Source organism: Canis lupus, chromosome 28 (genome assembly GCF_048164855.1).
Source record: "Canis lupus baileyi chromosome 28, mCanLup2.hap1, whole genome shotgun sequence".
NCBI classification, from domain to species: domain Eukaryota; kingdom Metazoa; phylum Chordata; class Mammalia; order Carnivora; family Canidae; genus Canis; species Canis lupus.
The window spans coordinates 20986141-20999262 of record NC_132865.1 but is presented as its reverse complement, the minus strand read 5'-3'; the positions used below and the strand labels follow the sequence as shown (position 1 = coordinate 20999262).

Below are 13122 nucleotides of genomic sequence, written 5' to 3'. Positions count from 1 at the left end.
GAAATACTTTTTTGGGACTTATTGAAATGATCATATGGTTCTTATACTTTCTCTTATTGATGTGATGTATCATGTTGATTGTTTGGAAAATACTGAACCACCCTTGCATCCTGGCTATAAATCCCATTTGATTGTGGTGTATGATTTTTTAAAATGTGTTGTTGGATTCAGTTTGCTAATATTTTGCTGAGGATTTATGTTCATTAGAGATATTGGAATGTAGTTCTCTTTTTTTTGTAGTGTCTTTCTCTGGTTCCATATTTGATGGAAGCATTTTTACAAATCTCAAAAAACTTAAATGCAATAAAAAAACTCACACAACATACACATAAATAACATATACTATCTGTAGCTATACTAAAATTCATGCATGCCATAGGGTCTATTAATTTGGGTCTCAACTCAAAGTGACTTTAGGTGTGTCAGGAGCAGCAAGAAGGGTGTGGCAATTTTTTATAATTAGGATGGAGTACACAGTGTTCTACTTACAGGTCCTTCCAATGCAAAAACAAAAATACCAAATAGTAAAACTTAATATAATACTTTATTGTCTAATGCATTATACATTATATAATTATCAAGCAGAAATCCAGTATTGACATTTGTATTGTAGTTTAACAGTTAACATTTACTAGTCCTTGTTAAAATTTATGTTCCAACAAATTAGTTTTATACCCAAATAATGAGAAGTGGAGTGCAACTTGAACTTACTAGGCGTAGTAACTGGCATAAAATATGAATAAAGACATAGTTTAAAAGAATGTAGAAACCATCATTTCACACGTAGTGAAATAATCATATTTCTACTTTTTCCTCACTCTTTCCAAACTGGGAATGAGACTCAATGGGTCAGTCAAGCCACGCTCCACAGGAAGCACCACTGCAGGCTAATGCTAAGGGCAGTGTGTCTTTGCCTTTACTGCTTTCAACACAGAATTCCACCTGCTATTCCTTTGTTCCAGCTGCTCTTTTTTAAACCTATCTTGAAAAGAACTATGGTTATCTTCATCTTCTGTCTCAGAGATGATTTCCATCTTCTGAATGATGAGTTTAATAAGCTCATGCTGTTTTTCCAGAAGAGAAGTGAGATCCTTCAGCCTAAAAGGATATACAAATCTTGTGAATTTATCATCAACTAATTTTTCAGTCTATGAGTGCAGAAAGGCCTAGGTTACTAGAAGTGTTCTATACAGCAGAGGGGCTGTTCTCAGGTCATAGCTTCATGGTAGTCATAATCTTTCTCAGCAATACATATTTTTAAAGTGTTCTTCCTAAGGTTGCACTGTTGATTCTTGGTTAGTTTATCTTTATTCAAATTTTAAAGATTAAAATGGTATTGCACAGAAAGATTAAGTGGCTTGCTCGAGGTCCTAGAGTAAGTAGTTGAATAGGGCTTTAAATTCAGTTAAATTCATTCTAAAGCCCTCATGCTTAACTACTCTACACTATATAGCTCTAGGAATCCTCAGAATCTTTCAAAGCTTTGATGAATGAATTCAGATTGGTGAATTGTACCAAATAAGCTGTTGGGCCTAAAAAATTTCTCATGATTCTCAATATACTAGGACATCAGTCAATGAAAGTATGACTTAATATATGAAGTAAACACAAACATACCACACAACCTGACAGTATATATTATTTAAAAGTTTTAGGTTTTTCAAATACAGACAAAATGAAAAATACATACCGATATTTCTGTTTTGATATTTCTATTTCTAGAGAGGTGTCAACATTTGGAATTTCCTGTCTTGCCTCTTTGGTGTAAAAAATGAAATGAAATATACGCTGTAGGATAAGAGATTAATAGTTACTCAGGTTGAACTCAGTTCAGGAACTATTTCTTGAATGTGTGCCATGATTCAGCTACCGAGCCAGGTATGCTAGCTAGCACCACAAATATTCTAGGACATAGCTATGGCCCTCAAGGAGCTCACAATCTGTTGAGAGAAACCTATTATCAAGAGCTATAAAACAAAATCATATATATAATAATAAAGGATAGTACAAGATGTATGGATAGTGTAGGAGGAGGAGGAAACTGGAGCAGAGGATCGTTTATGAAAATGTGTAATTGAATCATCTTACATTTTCTCATGAAAAATGCCCATCATAAGTGGTGGTATTCCATATAGGACTAGCTGTTCTTTCTCTTAAAACTTCCCTGCACCATTATCCAACACAATTGAATTTCCCATAAGTTTCTGAAATGCTATTTTAATATATATTTTTAAAATTTACTGTCTTTTAAACCTCTGGCAGACTGGAAAAGGCCAAGGAAAAATGTGAAATGACCAAGAATGAGCCAATTATAGGAGTCCAGGCAAGAGAAGAGGACAGCTCACACAGACCACCCAGGAGGCCTATGGGAGGCTCCCTAAACATGGGAATGACTGGATATGAGGGGCCAAGAAAGGGAAAAGAGACATCAAGGATGACATTTTGCACAAGCAACTGAATGGTGTTGACATTAATTGAAATAAGAAACTTTGGAGAGGAAAGAGGCTTCTTTATTCTTTCCCTACAAGGGGAGTGAAACACAGGAGGAGTGAAAATTGTGAGTTTCTTTTGCATGAGTTTGTTTTGAATTTGCAGAATTTGAGATACCTTTAAGACATACCGGTGAAGATGTTATGTATCTACCAGTGTAGATAGTTGGACATAGGAGCCTGGAATGCAAAGGGAGCTTTAGGCTACAGAATCAACTGCTCAGTCTTCTGTGTTTTAGGAGTAGTTGCAACCATGGATATGAGTGAAATTAAACAGGGAAATAATGGAGTTAGAAAAAGCCTAGGCTGATACTCAGATTGACTTTATCATTTTATGAATACACAGTAAAAAATTAATGTGCAGAGAACTCAGAATATTCATAGAGGAGGGAGCCCAGGCATGGTCAGGACTGGCATCCATTACTTCTGACTTTTAATACAGTCCCTTTCTCATTATAATGCAATAGCTTTGTTTAGTCTCTGACAACTAGTATATTTTCTATAGTGTACATTTCCCACATATCCGCATGTGTGTATATACGTATCCAAGTGTATGTAACCATGTGCTCCATATATGTAAGTGGTATGTGACTATAAAAAACAGAAAAGGTATATCTACACTGTAAAAAAAGATACAGGGCATGGCTGATCCAGCCATCCACCCATGGGCTATCACAGGGGTGTGGTACATACTTCAGGGCTGTGAATGAGCCACTAGGAAGAACAAAATTAATGTCTCCCTCCCACTGCCCATAACTTTCTCACTTTCTCACTTTCTCATGTGATAATCATGCACTTTGTTTTTTAAATCACAGTTAATTCTTTTCCATAGGCACAGTGACTCAAAGTCTATACAAGGGTACGCTTACAGATAACACAATGAATGAATGTCAAGCAGTATCATGTGATTTATGCTGATATTTTTCACATGTACTTACTAATAACCCTGTACATCTGGGCCTGTTGGGGTACACGACGATGGACTTCTGATCTACTTTGCGTAGGAACCAGAGTGGCAGCTTCTTCTCTAAGCTGGTATGAAGTTCCACCTAAGGGACAGTTTAGATTTATTGAGAGGAATCATTAATATGCATCTAGAATTTTTATATGACACAGAAGCAATCATTAGTAGAGCAAACTAAAAGCTGACTCATGTGTTCTGCTTTAGGTACAGGCAGCAGGGCTGGCCAGCCTCCCTGTCTCCCACCTCATCCACTGACAAGACAGTGGCAGCAATCTGCAGTTGGGGAAACTGTTTAAAGAAGAAATTCAATTTAAGTGAGATGTTCACTGGTCATAGACTGTGACTGACAGTGGGCCTACAGGAATAAAACTTCGTCCATATTCTGGGGCATTACACTACAAAATGCACACAACTGGGATGTGTGGTTGGTATGAATGTGCACTGGTGCGGGAGAGGAAGCAGCGCTTAGATGGAGGAAAACGACAGGAAGCAGTGAAAGGATTACAACCGGCACATCTACAAGTACTCTTATCAATTTTTCATGGCTGTGCTATCTGGGGCAAAATGGTTTATTCATGACAGATCTTGAATATAATTTCTATTTTCAGAGACAATCTTTTGTCTCATTTAATGGATTTACCTTGAATTGATATTTAGTTTAATTTTCAACTTTTCTTTTTGTTTGCCAAATTTATCTTCTACTCTTTTTTTCTTATAGTCCTTTGTCTCTGTTGCCATGTAGGTGAGTTCTCTAAGGCCATAGGCTTTTTTATATATGGGCGCGTAAGTGGTTTATATCCACAAATGGTGAAATGGTTAACAACTTCCCTGACCACCTGTTTAGAACTCTGACCCATCTCCCACATAACATACTCTGTATCTTTTTTCCCTATTTTCATAGCATTTCCGCTACTTCATGTGCTATATATTAGTTCCAGTTTCAAGAGCAGCTATGTTTTCTTATATTTTATTAATACCACCAATTAGGTATTTTCTTTGAGTTTCTATAATAAATAATTTCCAAGGTTCCTTTTTCCCTCAGGTCTTAAGGACAACATTCCTTTCCCCTTGCAATATACATTTTTTTTCAGAGGTCACACATTATCATTTGCTTACTCAAACTTGATTGAAAAAGATTTATTTAAGCCTAGTGTTTGCCAACAGACAAAGCACACGATAAGTCTTAACCTTGTTCACTTTCTACATAGGATTTGCCAGATTTTCCTTCTCAAATAAATATCCTGGGAAGGATGGCCAGCAGAGCCTCAAGTCCAAGCTTGGTCTAGTAGACCCACGGACTGTGGCTCCTCTGGACTAAGGGAGCATCTTCACCCTTTCTAACTGGTGGGTTTTCCATATTGAAGGTAATTTTGTGGTGTGCATGATGTACATAAGTGTATATAGTGTCTATAGCTGCCAGCCTGTACTGGAAGTGGAGGTATTAAACAGCTCCAAGCCCCCCCCCAAACATTCACAACTCCTGTCCTTGAGGAACTGTTACATCTCCCAGCATGCAGCATCCCAGGAACCTTTCTGCCCCGATGTAGGTTTGAGATGATTTTGGAGAAGACTAAATGTCCCTCGTGAAATGTGCTGCTGCCTGTCTCCTCGGGCCCCAGGTCTGATGTGGCCTCCAATTAGGGTTGTAGGTATAACATAGAGAGTTTTACATGGATGAAGAGATTTGCTTAAAAAATAACTTCAGGGAAATAAGAGAATGACTTCCTGATTTTCTCGTCAATGTTCTTCATAATCTAAAACTAGGAAGATAACATAGGAGCAATTGTTCTGCCCATTTCCTTTACAGGCTTTTGCACTATTGTGTTTCAGGGAAGAGATCAAATCTAATATTGAATTGTGCTTTTCATATCAACGCTACTGACCCTGTAGTAGAGTGGGCTTCCCCCAGATGTCTATGTAGTATTATTGCTTCTGTTCATTTATTTACTTTCCTTGATCTCTCCAAGAGTTATTAGTTATGAAGTACTGCTGACATGCCTGCAAAGACGTTTATACATCTCTTTTCCTCTCCTCATCCACCTACCCAGAGTCCTGCACTCCATCCTTGTTACAGTAATAACTGGTCAGTTAGCTCTTCCTTCCTGTAATCTTTCCCCACTAAATCAAGAACATAACAGGTCACCTTAAACACCACTTTCATTTTGTTCCCATTATTTGGAAGAGCTGATAATAACTTCCCACTTACTAACAACATAATTTGAAGCCCTTCCATCATTTACTGCCCTTACTTTCAAAGCAAAAGGTTTCTGGATGGCTTGGTCAATAGAGTGGGACTCTAGATCTCAGGGTTGTTGAGTTTGTAGAGTGAGACTCTAGATCTCAGGTTGGGTGTAGAGATTACTCAAAAACATCTTTAAGGGATCCCTGGGTGGTGCAGTGGTTTGGCGCCTGCCTTTGGCCCAGGGCGCGATCCTGGAGACCCGGGATCGAATCCCACGTCGGGCTCCCGGTGCATGGAGCCTGCTTCTCCCTCTGCCTATGTCTCTGCCCCTCTCTCTCTCTCTGTGTGGGACTATCATAAATAAATAAAAATTTTAAAAAATCTTTAAAAACAACAAAGCTAAGGTTTTCCTTTGTTTGCTACTTTTTAATAAAGCTCTCTATCAATTTAAGCAGCCTTAGTACCCTCTAAGGAGCCATTCTTCCAGGCCATGTGGCCTTTCACCCTTCCTTAGCCACTTCTTATTCTGCCTTCAGCCCTTTGCTCCTGCTGGGTCCTGCCTTTTGGACTGGCCTTGCTGCTCTTCTAAATCCCATCTTTCAGTGTCCGTCTCACATGCCAACTCTTTCATGTAGCATTTCCTTAACTGCGTTGGCATTTATTTTCTGTACCTAACATTTTAACCATTTAATTTATATATTTTTGTTCTTTAAATGTGCCAAACCCTCTGTATAATATATGGCTTAGTCACAGAAAATAAGAGTTTAAGGATGGTTCTAAGCTGATTTTAATATTTTATACTCTGTTTAGTTGATATGGTCTCTGATTAGACTTATTTATTAAAGTCAGTATAAATTGTACTGTGTTCCACACATATCATGTACTAGAACAGTTTTTTTAGAGATAAACATATGTTAATGTATAGCTGAATGAGTAAGAGAGAAGAAAGCAGCATGACAAAAGTGAAGAGGATAAAGTTAAATCTTACCATGACTTATTCTTTTTCTTGAACTGGCCTAAATTTCTAAATGTGCATGTTCAACTGGTCATCAGTATTTTTATTTAATTTTTTATGATTTTTTAAAAGATTTTATTTATTTATTCATGAGAGAGAGAGAGAAAGGCAGAGACACAGGCAGAGGGAGAAGCAGTCTCCATGCAGGGAGCCTGACGTGGGACTCGATCCTGGGACTCCAGGATCTGGCCCTGGGCTGAAGGCTGTGCTAAACCTCTGAGCCACCCAGGCTGCCCGGTTATCAATATTTTTAAAGCATCAAATATTCCCATTCAAATATGAAATTTAAAGATAATGCAGTAAGAGCATAGAAAGTTTTTCATTGTGTAACAGGTAAGTACCTCATATGATTCAATAGCCAAGGACCTACCCAGAAGCCTCTGACTAGCAAATTTTACATTGAATGGTCTACAAATATGTAAGAATTGCGACAAATGAACAAAACCTCATGGATGTGGTTAACACTTCAATATAACCCATGATGTGTGAATCTTGCAATGCTATAGCTAGAAGATCAGTAGCTCCTTGCAACAGATGGGCTGTGATAGGACAATACCTCACACTGGTGACATTCCTATGATATTCTTATTTAGCAGCTAGCCACCTGGTGGGCCACATGTTAACATTAAAAGAGGCTCAGATAATTTCTCAGTTTCTCTGCTAAGATTGTTCTAGGAAAATTTCTTCATCATTTGTGATTCTTTGACAACAGGTATACCAGAGAACATGCACAATAGGTACTCTATGCTGTGGTGTTTCTCATCACTGACAAAATATCAGTTTTAAATAATTGTTCACAGAAATCAGCTATTCTTATACATGAATAATTAAGATGGGGCTAATTTCATTCTGTTTTAAAATAAATACAGTACTTACCTGCATAGCAATCCTCTTCAATAATGCATGCTTCTGGACCTCTGCAATGTCACCAACTGCCAAACCAATCTGAAGTAAAACACAGCATTGAGTCATTACCAGTTTAATGGCTCACCTAAAAATGCACTAAGATCTCTGGCTGAATGGAGGGAGTTAGCATGTAATTGCATAGTAGTGGCCTCAACACACATTGCTAACACATCTTGCAGAAAACTGCAAAGCCTGTATACCTTGGTAACAATGGTAGGCACATTGGTGGATTCAGTAATCCTAAGTGTTATCGTAAAAAATTAAGTACCCAAATTAATCTGAAATTCATTTTAATTTAAAATAAAAATATGTTCTTTTGGAGATGACAGGGGTAATAATGATATCAAATGCCATTAGGGTAGCCATGCAAGATGGTTGCAAACTCCAGGAATTTAGCATCTTGTTTACCTGAATGCCATGGGTAAACAAGAGTGACTTAACAACGTAGAAAAGTTAAATGGTAAACGGAGGCAATGCAGGAATGTATACCTTACATATGTTTGGCAGGAAAGGTACACTACAAGGGTGGGTGTGGTTTTGGTAAAAACAAACAGTAACTCTGTCTAGAAATCCACGGCTTCGTAGAATTAGGTGGGGGGAAGTTGTCAGCTCAGTTCTACTCAATCCAAGTTAAATCAGCTTACTTACATTAGCTGATTCCTATTTGATAGGCAGGCAGTACCTATCTATGCTGAACCAGCCTCCCGGATGGTGATGCTCTCAAAAAGCTTGAAGTCAAGTAAACTCCATGAGAGAAGGGCTCTGTCTGTCCAAGTCACTACTGTATGCCCAGTGCTTAGAACCATGTGGAACACATAGTAGGTATACAATGTAGCGACTGAGTGCATGAATAAGTGGCGAAAGAGTATATGCTGGGGTACACCAACTAGCACTAAGAACCATGTATGGTGTGTAAGTAGGCTTTACTTGGCAGGATAATGATTTTTAATTCAGAAGCCTTGACGTTGACATTCTCTCTATAGTTTATATCAGCCTCCATCAAAACCAGCTATATCATACCTGCTGCTTCACACATTTAAGTTACTTCCCTAGGATCTGAAGACCTGTGATCTGATGAGTCATAGAGTAGATAAATTTCTAATATTTAATAGTAGCTAACACTTAATGCTTATCATATGCCAAACCCTGTTTTAAGTGCTTTTGTATTAGCTTATTTCATCCTCACAACAACCTAGGAAGTAGGTTTTATGTTTTTTTTTTTCTGATTTGTGTCCTCAAAACTATGAAAACACCCTAAATTGGATGCCCAATTCAGACTAGGGTGATGGCAGGGGGCGGGGGGTGTAGGGGGTGTGGTTAAGAAAGTCTACCTAGGAGAGATGCTGCTTGAGCCGAGTGTTGAGAGCTTAGAAAGAGCCCAAAGTGGGAGGCCTTGCAGGAAAAGTAGCAGTTTATGTGGGGCCCAGAGACACAAAAGTCTGGCACACTCAGTGAACATTCATGGTGCATGTCTGGGTAAATCCTGCCAACAGTGGGAAGCTGGGTAAGATCCAGATCATGAGAACGCTTGCATGCCATGCTGATGGATTTAGACTGAATTGAAGAGTCCTAGGGGCAAAGAAAGATGAAAAAGCCACTGACAGGTCCAGCTTTTCCTTATCAGAACATCACTGTGGTGACAATTTTCAGGAAGGATTAGATAGAGAAGTAAGACAAGACAGAATGTTCAGGCTACTGCAGTAATATGGATGAGGAACTACGAGGGCATAAGCAAATATTTACCTTACATTAATGAGGGCGTAGGAGGCAAATATTTACCATAAGAAGTGAGGAGAGGACAGGGCTGAATTCTAGAGTATCTTCCAATGATCTGAGTCAGATGACTAGGAGGTGCTACTGAGAGGCAGCAGCCAAGTTTAAAGGAAAGAAAACATTGACAGTCCTGGCTCTGTTGGTCTGGGATGTGCAGGTGGAGATGGGACCAATGTGTACCCATTGGCCAAATCCACTTCTAGATAATTATCTTCCAAAACGTAAGTGATGCTAAGAGAAGAATGTGGGCTTTATGTCATTCTTTATTATTCTTAGTGCTATCCTTTACTTTTCTAGGTCATCAAAATAAAACTCTGGAGTTGTATTAAGTGAATCAAAACATTAAGTAGTTTTTTTTTCTTTTTAAAAACATTGAATAGCACAATCCCTGGTGCATAGTCAACTCAGTAAAAGTGTATTGAAAGTGTGCATACATAAATGAATAAGGAAAAAAACATGTACTGTAATATCAGCTTGGGCATCCCATGGGCCTGGTGTGTACTTCTGCCTCATTGGCCAACATGCTCATGGCTGGAGCAGGTTCTCTGTGAAGGGCATGCTCATGTATGCTGAGGATTTTCAGGCTGTAACTGGTTTAGAGATGGTACCTGAATGCCACCGATGCCCTCCTCCCCATTTGAATCTCTGGTCAATGAGAAGTTTAAAGGCAGAGATGAGGTTATAATCCTTCATCCCACCAAGGTCTCTGCCCAACCTCTGACCTCCATTCCAAACCTAGAGCAGTACACACCATCTTTGTTTCCTTGTTCTGCTTTGTAGTTCCTCACAGCATTTATCATCCCCATGACATTATATTTATTTACTACTTCATGACCAGTTTATAATGTAAGTACTGGGTATTGGTCTATTCACCACTGTTTCCCAGCACCTGGATCACTGTCTGGATTCATCCTAAGTATATGCTAAGTGAATGCATCTTTGCATCCCCTGGGCCTCATGCTGTGCCTGGTACACCCCAGGCACTAAATGAATGTTGAATGAATGTATTTTATAATAGTCTCTTTTTCCTTTCATGAAGGGAGATTAAGAAGGCTAAGAATAATTATCATGGCTAAAAGCCCCCAAATGATCAACAAACAGAAAATACAAGAATAAATTACTTACAAGTAAATTCATGAGCACAATTGGGACAAACATTGTGAAGGCAATAAGTTGTGTAAAGGAAAGAACTGGATATGCCAATTCATTTCTCAAAAAAGGCTCTAAGAAGGCATCACGATAATTAATATCTCCTAGCATCATGGTGAAGGTCTGGATTATGGAAAGCAATGGAGAGCTGAAAGCATCCTGAGAAAAGACAGTAAGATAAAAATGAAATGCAAAATGCATATAATGAAAAACTATTTCCTGAAGGATAATGATAAAAATCATATTTAAAATACTTTTTTTTAAGTCACAGGACTATAGCTACTGCAAGTGATAAGAACTACTAATAAACTGGTGATAAAGTCATCAAAAAAAGATCTTTTCTGCATCTATAACAAACCATCATGCATTATAAACTTTTTGACAATGGAAAAAAGTCATTTAGTTAGACAAAATTTTTTCCTGCAAAAAATCATTTGAAGGCTATTTTATCAGATAAAAAATTGTTATGTTACTACTGATTTCCTAGGGTATTCAGATTTAAGTAAAAATATGTATTCCCAATATTGACATTAGCACAACCAACTCCTGACACAGCTGCCTCACCTGCAAACTCAGGAGAACATAAAAGCTGAGGCCAAAAGCCAGAAGAAGGAAGACAAACACGACCGTAGACCTCAATAAAGTTTTCATAATTACCTCCAACATAACAATGAAAATGCCACAATTTTCAAATCTAGGAAAAAATAAAAATTATACATTCACTTTTCTGGCCAAACCATATTTCATTCAGTGTCAATATTTATCATGCACTAGGTTCTACAGATGAGTAACTGAGGCCAGTTACTTTCAAAAAAGGAGACATGAGAAATCATAAATAGTTGTCTTATTTTCAAACTGTTTGTCGAACAGCTTTGTTTCTTTTTGTTTCTTGTTAATGTTTATCTTTGACTATTTGACCACTAGGCATCACTTCAAACAAAGTAGGAGTGGAAAATCTTCCCAAGTGCCATCAAAGCTTGATAAAGGGATCCTAGAGATGAGTTATATGATGCACCCAGTGGAGACTCTATATGAACTCATGTACCTGAAGGGCACATGCATGTGATGTACATTCACCATGTTCAGGGCCTCCTGAGCTTTCCTTTTTTCTCTCTCAGAAACAAACATTGTGAAATGTTTGAGTAGATAATGCATGTGTCATCTAGCCACCAATTTGGACATTTCCTTTGGTAAAGACAACTTGTTAAAGGGGGAATCACAAGACTTTAAAGCTGACAGGGACTTTAGCTTTTAGAGGTCTCAGAAACTAAGTTCCCAAAAGATGTCCGGTAATTTTTTTTTTTTTGATGTCCGGTAATTCACTAAGGTCACTCATTATGACAAAGCCAAGAGAGTGGCAGCACCTGGACTTGCCTTGAGGCCTCCTGACTTCCAGGCCACCGCTCTTCCCACTATATCATGTCCTTTCCAAAGGGCTGGGCTCAACCCCACAGCACTGTGCTTGGAACACAGCAATGCAGGTGATATGATAGGAAAAGCATGGTCTCTAGGGTTAGTACTCATTTTACTTGGGTAAAATGGCTACATCTTGACTTAAACTGAGATCCTGGGAAAGTTACTTGACTTAGCCCTTATCATCATCTTTTATATAGTGTGAGTAATAACATGTACCTCTTATTATTGTAAAGACTCTATGAAATAACAGTTAACATCAGCAAGTGTGGGAAGTAAGGGAACTTAGTCCTTTTTTCCCTCCTCTGGAATTAGATGTTTTTGAGATTTTCTCTTCTATCACTATTATTCCCATACCTATCACTTCATTTTTATTTTTTTAATCTAAAGTAAATGCTTAGCAAATAATACCAAGTAAAACCAAAAATAGCTAATACTTTTATTTCCATTTACTCCCAATATTTAATATAGATTTGTCAAGACCAATAGTTTTGACCTGGGGTAATTTTGCCACTCAGAAGATACCTGACCATATCTGGATACATTTTTTGTTGTCACATGGTGAGGGGGTGCTACAGATTATCTAGTGGGTAGAAGCCAGGGATGCTGCTAAACATTCTACAATGCACAGGACAGCCCCCTCACAACAAAAAAATATCTAGTCCCAAATTTCAGTAGTGTCAAGGTTAAGAAATCCTGATCTACACTCTGAACTCCAAACCTCCTTTCCCTTTTCCTTAATAGTATATAAAAGCTATCTTCACAGTCTTAATTAGAAAAGGAATAAGCCAATTATAAATTTATGGTACTTATAATAGTACTTTTAATATTAAAAATACCTAAGGGATATAGAAGTTATTCAAGCTGGCTTTACCTCTGAAGATACAATAAGAAGTTCATCCAGTAGAAGTATATAGCAATTGCTCCACATTGCCACTGCACATAAGCTGGTATACCAATGAATAAGGGTAACACAAAAATGATGCTTGTTGTGTAGATAATCCATTCAACTGCATTGGCCTGATCCAACATATAATTCCTTTTCTGAGGGTGAAAAGAATTCAGAATTACCACATGCAGAGACCAAGACCTGGCATCTTATGGATGTCATTTCCTATTCCTAAAGATTTCATATTCTGGACATCAAATATCCTATAGAGGTGACCATTTCATTATCAATAAAAAATGTAGAGACCAACTAACTCTGTTAGAGAAATCCTATAACTTTACA

General features: G+C 38.0%; 1 protein-coding gene across 1 annotated transcript in view; it reads right to left on the bottom strand.

The window, feature by feature from the left end:
- Window positions 1-525: 525 nt before the first annotated feature.
- Window positions 526-13122, bottom strand: part of TRPA1 (transient receptor potential cation channel subfamily A member 1) — a 48404-nt gene continuing 35807 nt past the window's right edge. The window contains exons 21-27 of the mRNA XM_072803798.1: window positions 12766-12935; window positions 11043-11172; window positions 10455-10637; window positions 7527-7595; window positions 3428-3538; window positions 1691-1788; window positions 526-1098 (exon numbers count right to left, since the gene is read on the bottom strand). Of these exons, the coding sequence (XP_072659899.1) occupies window positions 894-1098; window positions 1691-1788; window positions 3428-3538; window positions 7527-7595; window positions 10455-10637; window positions 11043-11172; window positions 12766-12935 (966 nt within the window). The 3' untranslated portion in view covers window positions 526-893. The remainder of the gene's footprint in view (window positions 1099-1690; window positions 1789-3427; window positions 3539-7526; window positions 7596-10454; window positions 10638-11042; window positions 11173-12765; window positions 12936-13122) is intronic.